At 41.3% G+C, this 18659-nt stretch overlaps 1 protein-coding gene across 2 annotated transcripts in view; it reads left to right on the top strand.

The window, feature by feature from the left end:
* The window catches only part of TRANK1 (tetratricopeptide repeat and ankyrin repeat containing 1), a 75706-nt gene that overhangs the window by 13082 nt on the left and 43965 nt on the right, over positions 1–18659 (top strand). For both annotated transcript variants that reach the window (XM_019538138.1, XM_019538144.1), the window contains 6 exons: positions 6432–6558; positions 7180–7330; positions 12578–12696; positions 15231–15314; positions 16586–16724; positions 17301–17432. In XM_019538138.1, coding sequence (XP_019393683.1) covers positions 6432–6558; positions 7180–7330; positions 12578–12696; positions 15231–15314; positions 16586–16724; positions 17301–17432 — 752 coding nt within the window. The remainder of the gene's footprint in view (positions 1–6431; positions 6559–7179; positions 7331–12577; positions 12697–15230; positions 15315–16585; positions 16725–17300; positions 17433–18659) is intronic.

Genomic DNA, 18659 nt, shown 5'->3' with positions numbered 1-18659 from the left:
ACCCCTGGCCCATGTGCCAAATCCGGCCCATGAGGCTGTGCTATTCAGTCCATGGAGTTTCTCACAGATCAGGAAACTTGGTGGCAACGTAAACTGCCATGGCTTCCAGAGCCACAGCAATGAATGCTAGCACTGTTCCCCTACCAATTTGTGCACCCACGAGAAGACCTGCAGGCTGGATGACATGGGCCGGTATACTAGACCACGCGGTCACTCAGTGGCCTTTTCCTACATGGAGAACTAGGCTGTGGCCTGTGTTTGGGGCCCGTCTGACTGGATCTGGTACATAGAGCTGAGCCACGCACCAGATCGCATCTGCAGACCACTCTACATGCTGACACAACATGGATTCTGGCCTCATGCTACTCATTGGATGAGCTTAAGGTGTGCGGATATAAATCTGATGACATTCAATACCTAAAAATGCGAGGTACTCCACCTCAGGAGGGTTGGGGGGAACCCACAGCATGCTTATACGCTTGGCAGGGTTACGCTCACTAGCACCACTGCTGAAAGAGACTTGGGGGTCATGATTGACCACAAGATGAACGTGAGCCACCAATGTGATGTCACAGCTGGTAAAGCAAACAAAATTCTGGCTTGTACCCATAGATGCTTCTCAAATAAATCTCAGGATGTCATCTTCCCACTGTACTCAGCCTTGGTGAGGCCGCAGCTGGAGTACTGCATCCAATTCTGGGCTCCACAATTCAAGAAGGATGTTGAGAAGCTTGAGAGAGTCCAGAGGAGAGCCACGTGCATGATCAGAGGGAAAGAGAATAATTCTTATGAAGCGAGGCTGAGAGCCATGGGACTCTTCAGCCTGGAAAAGCGCAGGCTCAGGGGTGACCTGGTTGCTGCCTATAAGTACATAAGGGGTGTGCATCAGGATCTGGGGGAATGTCTGTCTGTTCACCAGAGCGCCCTGAGGGATAACAAGGACCAATGGTCCTAAATTCTTCTGAGACCATTTTAGAATGGATGTAAAGAAAAACTTCTTTATTGCCTGAGCCCCAAGCCTTGGAATAGACTCCCTCCAGAAGTGGTGCAGGCATCTACTCTGGACTCATTCAAGAAACATTTGGATGCTTATCTTGCTGGGATCCTTTGACTCTAGCTGACTCCTTGCTCCTGGGGCAGGGTGCTGGACTTGATGATCTTCAAGGTCCCTTCCAGCCCTATTGTCTATGAAATCTGACCTGTGGGGCCAGCAGGTTGAGAATTGCTGGTTTTGTACTCAGAAGCTGTGCATCTCTGCATTTGCTAGCATGTCCTATCTTCTATGATAGTATATCTTCACAAAGCAGTAGCACTGGTTAACTTAAGGTATAAAATGAAAACAGTTTAGCTCAACTGAGGCCACCTCATATGAGGATGCTTTACTTCAGGTTAAGGACCTTATTTCAGTCCATCCTAAACATATTTAAGTCAACTTGAAACAAAATGCTTTTAAAATGAAATAAACCTGTCCACATTGAGGTTTGTATAAGTTATCTGAATCAATTTAAAAAACAATTTTATATAAATCAGTGCAACTTTTTTATGCAAAAGAACCCTTTGATTACAAGTTTTTCTTGTGCGCTGGCTTTTATTAGGCCACTGGCAGATCTTAAAAAGAAGGATCTGATGTGCAGTCCCAACAGCTGTGCTTCTTGTCATGCTACTCCTGCTTGGCAGGAGGCACCATTGTGGTGCTGAACATCAGATCCCATCATGCCATGTTGTTGGTGCAGGGGGAGCCTGGGATGACTTGCATCATTCCTTCATAAATCTGGTTAAGATACAGTATAACTTTCGGGAAGACATGCAACCCTAGTTTAAAGACTACAAATAATGGTGAAGCTGCCGTGTCCGTAGGTAAATTTGTAGATAAATGCTTGGGTTATGGTTAAAAAAATTGCTCCCAATTTCTAATCTGAATCTAGCTTCAGCATCCACCCATCTGACCTTGTTTATACCTATTTATTAGTTTAAAAATGTTCTACTATCAGAAACCTTTTTTCCCATACGGATACTTTATATATCACGTGCGAGTCAGCTCATAACCTTCTCTTTTAGTCTGTTACTGTGAGGCAGATTTTCCAGGCCTTGAATCATTCTTGTAGCTCTTTTCTGAACTTCCTTTATGAATTGTTGACTTGAAAACTGGACAGAATGTTCCAATGCCTATCTAATGCTATCTAGGTCAATAATAACCCTCATAATTCAACCAGCATAGTTCTACTTGCTATTCAAAACTAACACAAAGCACTGGGATAATTCTTTTAAAACCCTTGGTGCAAGTTGCTTTGATCTCCAGGTTCAAAATAAAAAGCAAAAACATTTAACTTTGCTTGGTGGTGGTGGTGCTCAGTAAAAAAGCTTCTGTCTCTTGTCGGCTAAGTTTAAGTTTCATAGTTCCTAGGGTTGGAAGGGACCTGAGTAGATCATCTAGTCCAACCCCCCACCATGGCAGGAAATAATACTGGGGTCAAATGACCCCAGCAAGATGTTCATCCAACCTCCTCTTAAAACCCCCCAGGCTAGGAGCCAGCACCACTTGCTTGGAAGTTGGTTCCAGATCCTAGCTGCCCTGACTGTGAAGTAGTGCCTCCTGATATCTAGCCTAAACCTGCCGTCTGCTAGCTTGTGACCGTTATTCCTGGTCACTCCTGGTAGTGCTCAGGGGAACAGTGACTCCCCCAATGCCTGCTGATCCCCCCTGACTAATTTACAACAGGCCACTAGATCCCCCCTCAGCCTTCACTTTTGGAGGCTGAACAGGTTCAGGTCCCGTAGCCTCTCCTCGTAAGGCCTGCCCTGCTGTCCCCTGATCATGCAAGTGGCCCTCCTCTGGACCCTGTCCATGCTGTCAACATCCCTCTTGAAGTGCGGCACCCAGAACTGTTGAATTTCATGTTGTTTAAACTATTATAGTTATTCTCAAACTCTGGTCTGTGGACCCCTAATGGTCCAAGTAATCCTTTAGTGACTCTCAGAATGAAATTGCAAGTGTAGACGTGAGGTATTGAGCAAATAAGAGATTTAGGATCTGTGAAAGTATTTTTGTCTCTAAATGGGGTCTGTAGAGGAAGGGGAGGCATAAACAGAAGAATCACTGATAGATTTTGCTGAAAATCGTAAGCTTTGAGTTCTGTACTCGACTCACCATTAACAATAACTAACCATAGCTATACCTTTAAAACCAAATTGTGTTGACTTTCATTATCAACAAAATCTCTGTGCAGTCTGCTATCCAGTTGTATTTTTTCTATTCTTTTTTTATTTACTAGTTGATTTAATGCTTTCAAACATCCTACTGAATTTAGTAGAATGAAAAATATGCTACCTATCTGTTCCTGAATGCCTGTGTGACACTGCCAGTTCTTTCATGTGCGTCTTGGTCAGGTTTGAATTTTAGGGAGGAAGGATGAAGGTTTTTGTTCTCAAGCCCCAGTATTTGAGGGCTTATTTTCAGGTTTACTTTAAAAACAATTCCAGAGCTTAATATTAATAGAAAATGTACTGAATTATTTATCTCTTCATCAAAATAGGTTTTTTTGTTTTGTTTTAAAAAAATCTGAAAACCAAGTTTTTGCTGGGAAAAAGTGCTCTCTCTCATCATCTTCTTTATCACTTTTTATAGCTAAGTTTTTAGAAGGGGGAGTGTCTGGGATTTATAGTTACTAAAATGGAATAGAACCTCGCCCCCCACAACTGCTTGATTGGTGCTCTTGTTAAAATTATCATAAATGGTAGTACTAACATTACTAATAACAATAATATTACTATTGTTACTTTTTTGATGCATTTTAAACATATTCCTTTTGCTGTATTTTTTTGATTCAGATGTTATTCAGTGAGGACTAGATTCAGGAGGTGAAACATGACTAGGAGCAAAGAGAGACCTGAGCAGTCTGCTTTCATTGCCTTAGCTAAGGGCTTAAACTCTCTCACAGAATGGGCTTCCTACATGTTAACATGGAGAGATTCTTTCGGATCTTCCACAGTTACACTGCATCCTTTTGGCAACTGCAGCCATTGCTTAAGTGGAACAAGAATGTTAATATGTTGAATGTAGTTGTAGCCATATTCCTCATTTCCAGCTGCTAGGTTAAATGCGAAGAACAGCCAACAGATGTCTGTCGTTTCTTCATGAATGGCCAGAAGGTGCTCCTTTGGTATTAGTGCCCCATGGACTGCAGTTCTGATGATTCTGCTTGCACTAATGTATTGTGAGGAGCAAACAAAAAGCATCCACATTTTATATTTATTTCCATTAAAGAAAAATTAATTCAGCACAACTCCAGCTACGCAGAAACGCTTTCTGATGCAGTTCCCTGCTTATTTAACAGGAACTCGCAATATGGAGCATGAACCAGGACTGAACTCATTACCAATGAGTTTCCAGGTACAATTCATGGTGTTGATATGCTCTGACCCTTAGTCTGTTGCACTGGGTGCGAGAGGCAGCAGATGTTTCTGGATGAACAGAACCAGAGTTTACCACCTTTTATTCTATCCCAACCAAGCCTGGGGAGCTGAGCCAGGACAAGTTCAGAAGCTGGAGAACTCAAATGTATTTCCTTCCTTGGCCTTTCAGAGTATTAGTGTCTTGACTTTCAGGGCATATTGCAAAGATTATACATTATAAGCTTTTATGAAGACAGATGTTTGAGCTTTCTCTACCTGGGCTGTACTATCCATGGGCAACAGGTGCCTCCTCAGTCAAGGGGGGGACTTGCCCCCCCAGCAGCCAGTCAGTGACCGGGGGGAGGGGGGGGTGTCCTTCTGTGGCTGATTGTGCTGATCTGGAAGTGCCAGTGGTGCTTCTCTTGGAACCTCCGCTCCCTGGCTGGTGCTCTCAGAGGGGGGGAAGGCACCACCGCTCCTGCCCATCGCCTAAGTGGGGAATGCTAGCTGTCAGGGGGTGCACCAGCACTCTCAGGGGATACACTTGCTCCCCCCTACACGTTGCCACTGGTCTTGTCTGGTTTTGGAGTTTTTGTGTTTAATAGTAACACTGCTGACACCTAGGGCCCTGCTACACATTACATATATTATGTGATTAGCTGGTTAGTCATGCAATTAATTTAACTGGTCACACAAAGTTAGACCAGCCACAAGTGCAATGTAATTGTCACACAATTAAATGGTTAATTGCACAATAAATTTAGATCAGCCACACATGGAAAATAATTATCACACGATAAAAATGACTAGCCAGCTGAAAAGAGCCAGCCAGCTATAAAGGTAGTGCTTGAAAATGTGTAACAACTTTGTAGCTGGTTTCTGTCCAGCTTTAATTTGAATGTGTAGCAGGGCCCTTTGAAATGTTTCTATGCTTTAAGAATTTAATAGGCCCCATATAATTTGATAAATGTGAGTAGCACAGCAAGTATCATTTTACTATTCTTTTGTTTGTTTTTTAGAAATGGTTTATAACCCCTGTCCTTGTAACCCCAGGTGAATTTGAGGAGCTCTTTTGACTCTAGACTGACAGTTATGAATCGGTACTCCTTCCATTCCCAAAGTCTAGTAATAAATACCTATTTTAAGCCTTCTAATAAATACCTATTTATTCTGTCCATATTTATATTCATTCGAGTCCCCAAAACTAATATCTGAACACCTCATAGCTGTTGGTATCCTAACAGTTTTATAAGGAGTAGGGACTGGAGGGCACAGAGATTTAAGACAAAGCCAGGGCTTTTATCCTACATCCTCATCTGTCCTGTTCCTGTGCCTAAAGCTTTGTCTGTAATGTCTAGATGAAGAATCTTAGTATTTGTAGAAGCTCTAATGACTTTATTAGTATAAAGGCTTGGGGTAGATTCCCAGTGCTCTTATTTAGTTCTTTCTTGATTCTCTGACGTTAATAACTCTTTTTAAGAAGACAGGCCAGATCCTTAGCTATCGTAAATTTGAGTAGCTCTAATTACCTCCATGAGTTATGCTACTTTGCATCCACTAGAGATCTACCCCAATATTTTTAGTTGGCTTTCTGGTTACCAAAATATACTGGGTTTCCTTTATCATTTGGCACCTTCTGTTCATGTCTGTTCATACCTTGAAACCTGGTCATGCAGCCAACTATGTTGTACAGTTGAATCAATCTATAGTATTTTCAGTGTTCTCCAGATGAAATGGAAGAAATATATTAAATGTGAGGAAAGGTGTGCCATCAGAAAATTGGTGATATTATAACTCATGACCAGAAAAGGTGAACTTAGTTGTGCACGCATGGACTTACTTTGGTATTTCTTAACTTATAAATTCAGTGTACAATCAAAGTGATTTTTACAGTTGGACTTTGTCTTTTTAGAATGTTTTTTCTTCTGTATTTTCTTTTTGGGACACAATGTAAAAGGTGTGTGTGCTAAAGCTTTCAATAACCAACTATGTATCTCTTGAAAAAGACTAAAGATGTATATTGTTTAACTTTTTCTTAGCTGTTCTCGGAGAGAGATGGCCAAATTACTTTGCAGTAAATCAACTGCCTTCTGTTGTCTGAGTAAATGGCAAGCTGCATATCGCTTCGCCCAGGAAGGCCTCGACTGGGATCCATCATTTATTAAGGTACTGTACATTTAACACAAGGTATTAGCAGTACTTTGCAACTTTTTTTCTAAATGAGAATAAAGATTGGATTCTTTTTTTCTAAGATTCAGTGTACAGGTACGTATTGCAAGAGGAGTGAGAAAATAATTTCAAGATGCCAAATCAGTAGCTGAATATTTATGTAAATTAAAAAAAATTACAACAGGGATTATGTTAATACTGTATTTTAAATGGAACTGGCGTATCCAGGTATAAGGAAACTATAAATACAGTAGAATGAAATTCCCATGCTGTTGATTACAAAAGCATTCAGTATGCCAATGGTGTTGGTTCTGTGGGTATATCAAATCCATGCAATTATTACAAGTAGCTGAACAACTTCCGGACAGACAAGCTCCTTTGGGTAAATCTGATATCTTTTATTAGACCAACTACTTATGTAATTAGTAATGTTGAACATTTATTTTTATGGCTTTACAGCCAGATTCTCCAAACCTTATTCAGTCAGAAATCTTTGCTAATAGCTATGTTTAAGGATTTCAGAGGTAGGGCCCCAATCTTCTAAATTTAGGTACCATAACAATGTTCTCTCTCTCTCTCTCTTTTTTTCCCTTCCCCCTTACCTCCCCACTCCTCCAGGCCTACTACAGAGCCGGCTTTTCAAAGTTTAAGTTGTCAGCACCTGATTATGCAGCTGATCTCTTTATTCAGGGTTTGATTCGTCTCCATGGTTCACAGGATACGTCTCAAAAGGTTGATTTTATAGTCGGAATCTTCATGTGCATTAATGGTAAAGTGGAGTTCAGACTTTTATTATTATTATTATTATTATTATTATTCATTCAGTAAGGAAAAGATAAAATAAATGGAGCATTCCTCATGAGAACATTTAACTTTTGTCACTATCTGCTTGGGTCACAACGGAAAGTTGTTAATATCTGAATGACCTATCAGGTCACCTGAACAGCCTCAACCCAATTTGTAGATGACAGCTGCATGTACCCAAGACACTCTGGAACTGACTGTTACCCCTCTGAAGTACCCCAATAATGTTGCAGTTACAGTTGCTTGAGGTTTTTTCCCCCCAGAACTTTGCAAAAACCTTGCTAGGAAATATTGACAATATTTTGTTTTGTTGTTTACCAGGGTGGGCTTTTTTAGTTTTATATCCTTTTTTTTTTTTTTCTATTGTTAACAACTTTGATTGCTGTCATCTAAGTCACGTGGAGAGATTCATCAATATGGCAATGGTTTGTTTTAAAAACAAATAGAAATAAAACATTTTGGTTAAGTCCTGCAGAGAAAGTCCATTTGGAACACTAAAGGAAAGGGAACATTTTAAAATGGTTTGTTATTCATATTTTGAGTGGACCATTAAGGATAATGAATGTGGGAGTTGGGGTTTTGGAACTATCTAATCTGAGCCTAAAGAAACAGAAAGCTTGGAAGTAATACAAGACTGGAAGGCAGGCAAATATGCTGCTTTTCAAATCAAAGGAAGAAGAATTGTCCTGGCAGCTGCTACCCTTTTAAGTGTCATTTTTATCCCTAGTAAGTCAAGGTAGCAGATGTAAAGAGAAAATTATTGATGGGGAAATAAATCTTTGAGTCATAAGCAGAGCTACACTGATACATCGGTCCAATATCGGATCAGTACTGACATAAAGAAAATTTGCTGCATCAAATATCAGCACAATGGGGCTGATAATTTGGCCAAAAAGAGCTGGCAGTATGGAGAGCTGCCTCCAGCTGGTAAGTCAGAAGGGGAGGGGGGAGGTAAGGGAGGCGCAGATTAACACTTCCACGGTGAGGGAGGGAGGGGGAAAGGGCCAGGTGCTGCCCGCGGTGGGGTGAGGGCATGGAGTGGAGGTATGGTTGGGGTGGGGGGTGGCTCCTGCCACTGTTTGAACCCCAGGAGGCCAGGGAGGGTGTGCCCCTTGGATCTGCGTGGGGTGGGCAGGCTGGAACCAGTGCTGTGTGGGACTGTTCTCAGCCGGCAGTGCTGGGAGTGGCTGCAGCCATCCCAAATTTTGCAGCAGCTGTACTCCCAACCCCGTGCTGCCAAGTGCAGCCCGGCTCCATGTCCCGCCTCCACACACGTACTGGGAAGAGCTGAGACTGTGCTGGGAACAGAGCTGTGGCAAAATTTTGGGGGGCTACAGCCCCCTGTCAGTGCCTGCTCCAAACCCACCCTGCCGAGAACAGTCCCACGTGGTGCCAGAAGAACCTTGGAGCACCCCCTGGGCAGCGCCTGCCCCTGCCCCCTTCCTCCCTCACTGCAGGGGGCATTGATCTGCCTCCCCCTTCCCTCCCTTACCTCCCCCACCACAGACTTACCACCTGGAGGCAGCGGTATTGGATCAGTATTGGCTGATATGCCTCCTTAAATATTGGCTATTGGTATAGGCCTTAAATCTCTATCAGTGTACCCCCAGTCATAAGCAACTTAAACCTTCATAGGCAAACTTACTTGCTTTTTCATGCACAGAATTGCAAAGTTAGGGAGGTAAGGAATCAGGAGGCACTACTTCACAGTCAGGGTGGCTAGGATCTGGAACGAACTTCCAAGGGAAATGGTGCTTGCTCCTACCCTGGGGATCTTCAAAGGAGGTTGGATAATCACCTAGCCGGGGTCATTTGACCCCAGCATTCTTTCCTGCCATGGCAGAGGGTCAGACTTGACGATCTGCTCAGGTCCCTTCCAACCCTACCAACTATGAATGCAGTAGAGGCATATTGTAATTCAGTACTTTTGCATGTTTCAAAATTTGTTTTGGGAAGTTTAGTTTAAAAAAGATTATGAATCTTGTTGCTTATAGAATCATAGAAAATGAGGGTTCAAAGGGACCTCAGGAAGCCATCTAGTCCAACACCCTGCTCGGAGAATGACCATCTCCCATTATCACAGCCAAAGATTTATCTTGCCAGGTCTTAAAAACATCCAAGCGTGGAGATTCCAAAACGTCTCACAGTAGCCTGTTTCAGTGCTTCTAATGAGAGAGTATTTTTCAGATATCTATCCTAAACCTTCCGTGCTGCAACCTGAAACTATTGCTCATTCTTCTCTCATCTGCTGCCACTGAGAACAGTGTAGTTTCATCCTCTTTGGAGTCACCCTTCAGGTTGCTGAAGGCTGCTATTAAATCCCCCCTCAGTCTTCTCCAAATTAAATAAGCCCAGTTCCCTCAGCCTCTCAAAAGTCATGTTTCCTAGTCCCCTAGCCATTTTTGCTGTCTTCCTCTGGACTCTCTCCAATTTGCCCACATTCATTCCATAATGGGGGCCCAAAACTGGACGCAGTATTCCAGATGTGGCCTCACCAGTGCTGACTAGAGGGGAATAATCATTTCCCTCAATCTTCTGGCAATGTTTCTACTAATGTTTATACTATGCCATTAGCCTTCACAAAAAAAGCCATGCTGTCAGCTCATATTCAGTTTATTGTCCACTGGATGCTTTGCCAGTCATCCCCAGCCTGTACTGGCGCATGGGATTGTTCTGTCGTAAATTCAGGACTTTACACTTCTCCTTATTGAATTTCATAAGATTTGTTTTGGTCCAATCCTCCAGTCTGTCTTTGGCCCTACCCTCCAGCATATTTTACTACTGTCCCCAGCTTGGTGCCATCTGCAGACTTGCTGAAGGTGCACTCTATCTCACCCTCCAGGTTGCTGATCAAGATACTGAGCAAAACCGGCCGTAGGGCACTCCACTTGATACTGGCTGCCACCTAGACACTGATTCATTAATTGCTGCCTTGTAAATCTGAGGAGCCAGCCAGTTTTCTGTCTACCTTGCTGTCCATTCATCTAACCTGTATTTCCTTAGCTTGCTTGCAAGACTGTTATGGGAAACTATATCAAAAGCCTTGCTAAAATCAAGGTATATCACGCTGCTTTCCCTGCATCCACAGTGCCAGTCATCTTGTCATAGAAATCAGTCTGGTTGGTCCAGTATGACTTGCCCTTGTTGAATCTGTGCTGATTGTTCCTAATCTCCAACTTTTCCATGTGCTTAGTAATTGATTCCTTGAGGACTTGGTCTATGATTTTTCCAGGGATAGGGGTAGGCACTATATTTGCCCTATATTATTTTACATATGGGTGCTATATTTGCCCTTTACAGTTGCCTGGGACCTCTCCTTATTGCCATGGGTTTTCAAAGATGATGGACAGTGGCTCTGAAATCACACTGGTAAATTCTCCCATCAGGTCTGGCCCTTGTATATGTCCATCTTTTGTAAAGAGTCCTTAATCTGTTTTTTGCCACTGCTGGCTACCAAGCCATGCTGGCAGGTGCAGTAGTCTGGAAGCTGACCTTGCCTATGATGATTTGAGGTAAAAAAATGTCAAATACTACCAGCATCTTCTGGCTCTAGGTTGCCTCCCCTGTTTGGTAAGGGACCCACACTTTCCTTGATCTTCTTTTTGTTGCTAACATACTTGTAAAAACTCGTGTTGTTACCGTTCATGTCCCTAGCTAGCTAGCTGCAACTCCAACTCCACTTTAGCCTTCTTGATTTCATTCCTTCATGCCCAAGCAATACTCCCTAGTCATTTGTCCAACTTTTAAAAGTTTATATGCAAAGACCTACCGCCTAACCCTATCAAAAGCAAATTTTTCAATTAATGTAGATGGGCTTTGAATGCAGATCTGTAATAAATAATAATCAGACAAATTGGAGGAAGAATCTGAGATTTTGAACATTCATTTTTCCCACCAGCTTGATTTGGAGTTATGGATGCTCAGTAGTACTTGCAGGGGTCCTCAGATGAATACAACCTTATTTAACATCCTGTGAATACAGCCTTAATTAGTTTTGCTAATAATGTGGAAAAAGATAAACAGAATGTGAATCAAACATGCAGATGACACTAAATTTGGGTTGCAGTGCAGACACCAATCAACACAAAATACAAAGGGATCTGAAAAGAAATATGGGTAGAAAATAAAAATGAAAAACAATTTAGAGAAAATGCTACCTAATACATTCAGCAAAAGTATAATTTAGTTGAACAATAACTTATGATGGTAATGGTACATTTACAAATAACAGAATGTTGTCAGCAAGTAGGAAGCAGAACCATAATTCATTAACAGTTATTTTTACGGGGTTTTCAGCACACAGTAATTAACCAGGCAATCCTTGCAACATGCTGTCTAAGCTTCCTCCACAACACTTTACAGACTGGGGTAGGGACTCAGCCAGATGAATGAACTGATTTGCCTCGCGGGAAAATCAGAATTGGAATAGTGCCCCTGCTGCAGTCCTCATGCTGTGTTGACTTCATCCAGACCACACTGTTCTCCTTTGTGATCAGGTATAACTAAGGAATATAATGCAACTAGGAATAACAAAGGAAGAGAAAAGCTTTTGTATCAGGAAAAACTTGCAGTGGAGGGCATTAAGTTGTATAATACTCTCCTAGTCTAGGGAGTACTGTTTGGGCATGAAGCAATGAAATCAAGAAGGCCAAAGTGGAGTTGGAGTTGCAGCTAGCTAGCTCGGGACATGAACGGTAACAAGAAGAGAAAACCCCACACGGACAGCAGTTGAAAGGGGAAGCTTTGTCCTTTCCTATCCTCCAAAAGCTTATTTCAGTGGGAGCATCCAATCCCCTTCTTCCTAATTTTCTCTGTTCCCTCTTTCTCTTTGAGTCATTCTTGCTCAGTGCTCTGTTAGAAGCTCAGACAAGAGTCTAGAGACCAGCTAGCTGCCTTCAGGCAGTGACCGTTCTCCACATGCTTCTGAGGATTCCCATTCCTACCCTAGTGAGTTTGATCACTAGATCTCTGTGCGTTCACTGCAAGTAGAAGAATTGGGGTGTGGAGTTTGTTTTCCAAAGCACTTGATTAATTTTTCAATAAAAATAGTGCATTCCTAATTAGGGATGGGATATTGCCATTTTTAATTATGTGAAAGCGGTGTATTTTTATTTGCTGTGTTATGATAAATACCGTAAAATTGTTCCTGTAAAATGGATTCCTATAGTTGGAGAAGCTACATACTTAAACATATTTCTGTTTGTTCTCTTGGGTGAAAAAGCTAGTACACACAGGTCTTCTTCCATCTTTAAGAATCTTTTGCAAGAAGAACTTGATAAATCAACTTGGCAGCTGGTAATAGAAGAACTGGCCAGAAAAAAACTGTGGCGGGTGAGTTTATAATTATGCAAGGGAGACTAGCAAGGCCATTCATATCTGTATAGACTTGGGTAAAAGTAGGTGACTTTTTTTTTTATTATACATTGATTGGTGCAATATTGGATCGGCACTGATATAAAGAAAGTTGTCTGTATTGGAAATTGGCCTGATGTAGCCGATTTAGTGTGGTCAATAAATGGCCTGTGCATGTGCACAGCCGCAGTGCAGCACATAGGTGGTGAGGAGCACAGCCCAGCAGCTTAGAGAGCTGCATGCAGCTGGTCAGTCTGTTGTGGTGGAAGTGGAGGGGGGAGGGAAAGGGTGTGGGAGGCAGATCACAGCCCCCATGGTGAGGGAAGGAGTGGGGCTGGGGCAGGGGCAGAAGCAAGCGTTGCACAGGCAGGATGCAGGATAGAGCCTCAGGTCATTGGGGGGGCATGGAGGGTAGGGTGGCTCCTGCTGGTGCGCACACCGTGGGAGGGCCATGGCTGGGGGTGGGGTGTGCGTGGGGTTGCGTGTGCCCCTAGAACTGTGCACATGTGTGTGGTGGTGTGGAATGGGATGCCTGTGGGCTGGGGCTGAGTCTGGGGCTGTGCTGGGCTCTTCGTGGCAGCAGGGCTGGCCAGGCTGCGCTTAGGGCAGGTGGTGGCGGTGCTGGGAGGAGGGGTTGAGGGGACTACGGTGAATTTTTGAGGTGGCTGCAGCCCCCACTCCCTGTGCTGCCAGCCCCAAGCACACCCTGCCCCAGCCCCCACTCCCTCCCTCACTGCAGGGGCCTTGATCTGCCCCCTACATCCCTTCCCTCCTCCCTTCCCTTCCACCACAACAGACTTACCAGCTGCCCGCAGCTCTCCATGCTGCCGGGCTATGGATTGGAAATTGGAATGGTATCAGCTAATATGCCTCCTTAAAAATTGGCTATTGGTATCAGCCCCAAAAATCTCTATCGGTGCACTCCTAACTCTTTTTGCTGTTTCTTGAGCATCATTTTAATTTTCCCAGATTGCCTTTTAAATCTAAAATAACACGCATTAATTGTCACTGTGTGTCCAAATGTCTTGATTTTTACAGTAGAAACAGATAAAGCATAATTTATCAGAGTCTCATCCCTTTTTGAAAGGGTCATAATTTACAGGGGGCATGGTTTTATCATTTATTATTTTATTTTAATATTTTATCTCTCTTTATGACTCATGGCTTCTATTGTAAGCCACCCTGGGGAAGGCAGCATAAGAGTCAAATAAATGTAGAAATCTAATTTGTTTATTTATCTGTTGACTTGTTTATTATAGTTACAACTCCACCTCAAATGTTTGTGATGGAATGAAATGGAGGAAAAGTATCTATTTGTGTTCATTTTTGTTATGGTCCCTTTTATTACTTGTACTGTATGGCCAGTCAATCTGTTGAAATAATTTGTGTAGGTCTTAACAGAGAAGCAACAGCTATCTTCATGGGAATTTTAGTAAACCACAAGAATGGTACAAGATGCAGTATCTACAGTAATTTTTAATTATTTTTGAGCCAATTTAATTAGAAGTTGTTGCGGCTTTCAAGTCTGTTTGACATTTAAGTTATTGACAGGCCATCACTTGATTCTTCAATACACATTTTTGTGCTGTATGTTCCATAATATGCTGGTACCCTCAAAACTGCACTTTGCTCTTAATGGAAGTAGCACGATGGCTTGTTTTCAGTGGAGCACTAGGGTGATTTCAGTCCTGTACTATCAGTAATCATAAATTTGCTGAAAGTAGCTCATCCAAGACCTGGTATCTGTATAAAAAAAAAAAAAAAAAAATCGAGGAATTGAGGAACACGATAAGAATGGCAAAATAGAAAAATATAGTGGTAGATTACATGCGTTTCCTCAGAGTTGGGTTCTTTTATTTTTATGCTAACAGATTCTCAGCTGTTGTTAAAGTTATCGTTGTTTCGTTGTCACTGCTGAGGTCCTCTTTTCAGATGTGTACAGAAGAATATGTAGCAAGGACAATGTTTTGACCTGTTAAGTATAATTTCTGTATAAGATGGAAAATTTCAAGTAGATGTGACTCAAAAAAAGGTTCTGCTATGCACAGATGAAGAATATCCTTGTAGTTTATGTAAAGCCATTCCTGTGTTACTGAGGAAATTGTTCAATAGCTACAATTTTTATGCTAAATCCACAGTGATTTTACTTTAGAGTACCAGGGGGATCGCAAGTTAACAAATATGTTCCCAGGGATATGCTTTTGTTGCAGTTGATGCTTTGTATGAATATGATAGCAAATGTATCTGAATTATGGTGACACATGCCTGATTAAGAAATGCATCTGAGTAAGGGCTGGGAAGTGTGCACCAAATTGTATAATTTTAACAAACAAGAAGGGAAAGGAGGTTTTGTTCTTGAGAATCTGAGGAGTAAGTACAAATGATAGGCAACACAAAAAGAAAATATTTGTTGATAGTACTTATTTAGTTTTCCCTTGTAATGTTTGATAATTCAGCTAAATGAATTTTAAGCATACTATCTAAATGCTTCGAAATGTTCTTTTCTTTCCTAGTCTTTCTTGTTGTTGGTATCTGAGAAGGACAGATTGCCAAGAAATCTCAGAGTAACACAGTTATCACTAAAGAATCTTTTTGAGGTACTGTTTATATGTATTTTGTTTAACAAGTTATCTGTCTTCTGTTAAGTTTCTTCTAGTGATTACGTTAAGAGATCTCTTCTCTTTAGCATCTTAAAAAGGTGTTGGAGAGGTCATTAAAAATTTGTACTTTAGGGGATAGAAAGCAAGCTTTATAGAACTGAATTTACTGGATAGTAAATAGTGGGCATACAACATATTTGTTGTAGAATACTAGAAGATGCCACCGAACCAGTATTTCAGTAGCACTGTACTAGTATTTTTACTATATAACTTTCAAATAGGGTTTGATTTATACTTGTGTCAGTAGACAGCAGTGATGTGGTTGGTATGGGGAACAGAGAAATTCTGAAAGAGGGAGGGAGGGCAAAAGTAAATTTTAAAGACCATTAAATGTACTGTCTGGTTTTCGGGAAGATTGTGTATAATGGTAGCAGAAAAAATTGTCTCTGGGATCCACACTGGTTTTAAAGTAGCCTGTCTGGGTGCAGTGTAGCTTGTTACTTGGCTAATTACATAAGCGTTAATCAAAATTGTTGGATGGGGGTGGGGTACCAGCTAGCACTACTGCTGCTATCCAATTCCAAGCTAGCTAGTTTAAAACTGCTGTAGTGATTTCAGGATAGATGAGGCATATCTCCTGTCTAGTAGATGTGAGTGGTATAGATAATATGTAAAAGGCCCATGGTCTAGGAGTCAAGCCAGGCTTCTCCAGTGATTGAACTGAAACCCCGTTTAAAAAAAAAAAAAAATTGCCCATGAAGCCTTATAATGTTACATCCTATACTAGTGTGATTGCAAACTATGTTTTCTGGCCCTAAAACACTTGGTACCATCAGTACAGAAAAGGAGAGATTTATGCAATACTAGTGTGGTAGATAAATAGTATATGTATCATACAAAATATAGAATATGTATTACTAATACATAGTAATAGTAAGTAGGGTAAAATTAGAGTTCTTTGGGGCAGAGACAGCTGCTTTGTAGTGTTGTGTCTTTTTTGTTGAACAGTTCATAGCAAATTGGGGCCATCACTGAGTTGGGGCTTTTAGGTGCTGTTGAATGCAAATAAATATATTTGCAGTTCAACTTTGTAATAGGTAAAGCAAACACCTTTATTCTGTTGCATTGTCATTGTTGCATCAAATTCCTAAGTAATGAAAAACTCTTGTTTTGGATGAGGTGAAAATAACCCTGGGAAAGAGAATTTTTGTCATGCATTGTAAAATAATGCGACTCTATAATGTTTTTACTTATTTCTTTGTTATCAGGAATATGTTCTCTGTGAACAATATGACAGAATAGACAGTTTACCACAACTGGTGGAATGGCTTATCTCCATTGGAGCAAACATTGGGAGCATTGGAGCTTATCCACTTCATGCTATCATTAAACTCTGCATCAAAACAAGTAAGCAGCAATCCATATTAAAATAAAACAAAGGCAACCAAGGCCAGCTTCCAGAAAATTTGTAACTGAAACCATATTTGACAAAATCTCAAACTGAATCATATCGGGAGATTATCTTCTATAACTCAAGAATTTACTACAAAAAATATTACTCAAGCTTCATTCCTTTTGTTCAGGTGTGTTTTGGAAGTCATATGATCCCAATACTGACATTGAAACACCATTTTCCTTGGTTAAAAGCCAAAGCATTATAGCTATAAATGTCACCTTTGAAAATAATAGCAGTGTCTGTCTGTCTGATTTGAGTAACAGGTTAAAAATCAGTAGATCAAGACCAGAATTGCATATATATTATGAATCGGCCAAAATTTGGTTCTGTGTCCAACAAAAACATTGACCTATAGCACCATTTGTTGATGCTTTTCAATTGTCTTTTGTCATTCACTCTCTGTCTTAAAAGGAAGGGTCTTTGAGAGGGTCTCTTTCACTCAAAGAGAAAATATAATATTATTTCCTCCTCCTTCTGTTCTAGTATAACAGTGCACAGTTTTGTGACACCTTTTTTTCTCATTTCAGAAGGGAATGATCTTTTCAGATGGCTGCTAGACCGGAAACCAGACTTGAAGGGTAGTATCAACCAGCAAGACAGTGATGGCTGCACAGTCCTACATGTTGTGGCATCTCGTTCCAATGGATATTCCATGCAACGTATGTAAACAAGGATGGATTTTTTTTCCCCTCCATCTTTGGGCTTATTTTGGCAAAAATGGGGGGAGGAAAGTCTCCAGACACTGATGTTCTTTAATACATGCCAAGAAGAAGAATGGGAAAGGCTTGTAGTGTGAGTGTAACCTTAATAACCATAGCAAATGCAGTATCTGTTTCAAGAGTGCTGATACAATGTTAGGATTCCTTTTTTCTGATTTAAGTTATATCCCACTGGTTCTCAACTTCTTTGGACTTGAGGCACCGCTCACTGGACTCAAGGCACGCCTTTTATAATTTTTGTGAAATGAGTGGCACGCAGTTTCAAAAACTAATTTATATTACAATACTTACCTCCTCACACAGGGTCTGGGCAATAGGGCTAGGGAACTTCCAGGCAAGGAGGAGCAAGCATCTGCTTAGCTTATCTGCTGTCTTCTCACAAGCTGGGGACCCTTGAGGATCTGGTGGCACCTCAGAGTGCTCTGGCACTCTGGTTCAGAATCACTGGTTTATCCATTAGGTGCAGCTTTTTTTTTTTTCTTCTTGATATTTCTAAGTTTTGATGCCCTTTATAAATTGTATAAGGGCTTAGACTTGAATATGTTGGAGTTGTGTTTATTTGTAAAATATGTCTTGTTTTAGGTGTGACAAATTGAGTTGTTTTTCAGGGGTTTCTTGTAAAGGTCAAATTATGATGCCATCTCTGAATTTCCCTTTTTTCCCCTGGTTACAACTGTAGAAACTTAGCTTTATTATTATTTTTACTTGCATTTCTTAATAATTCCACTGGGTGGCAACAGGAAATGAGCATCACTATTGATCCCATGATTATTTGATTAAATGCTGACCTACTGCATTTTTGATAGTCTGTGGTCGTTTCATTCATAATATTGAGTTAGTTGTAGAAGAGTCACGTTTCATCTCATAGCCATCCCATCTGCTGCTAAATGAATAGTGATAGAAGAAGCAGATGATGGAAGAACTTTCATAGCCATCTGCTTTTCCAAAAAAAATAAAAAAAACATAAATGGTAAGGTGTGAATGCACAAAGCCAGGCATTACATACATAAAGTGTTTTGCTTCTTCCCAGATTTTCTTCCAGCCAGGTTATAGATTTCACAGACATCAGGGCTGGAAGGGACCTTGGGAGATCATCGAGTCCAGCCCCCTGCCCAAAGGGCAGGAAGTCAGCTGGGGTCATAGGATCCCAGCAAGATAAGCATCCAG

Source organism: Crocodylus porosus, unplaced genomic scaffold, assembly GCF_001723895.1.
Source record: "Crocodylus porosus isolate Cpor-Errol unplaced genomic scaffold, CroPor_comp1, whole genome shotgun sequence".
Lineage (NCBI taxonomy): Eukaryota > Metazoa > Chordata > Crocodylia > Crocodylidae > Crocodylus > Crocodylus porosus.
Note: the sequence above shows the minus strand (reverse complement) of the source record. Positions and strands in the feature narration are given on the sequence as shown.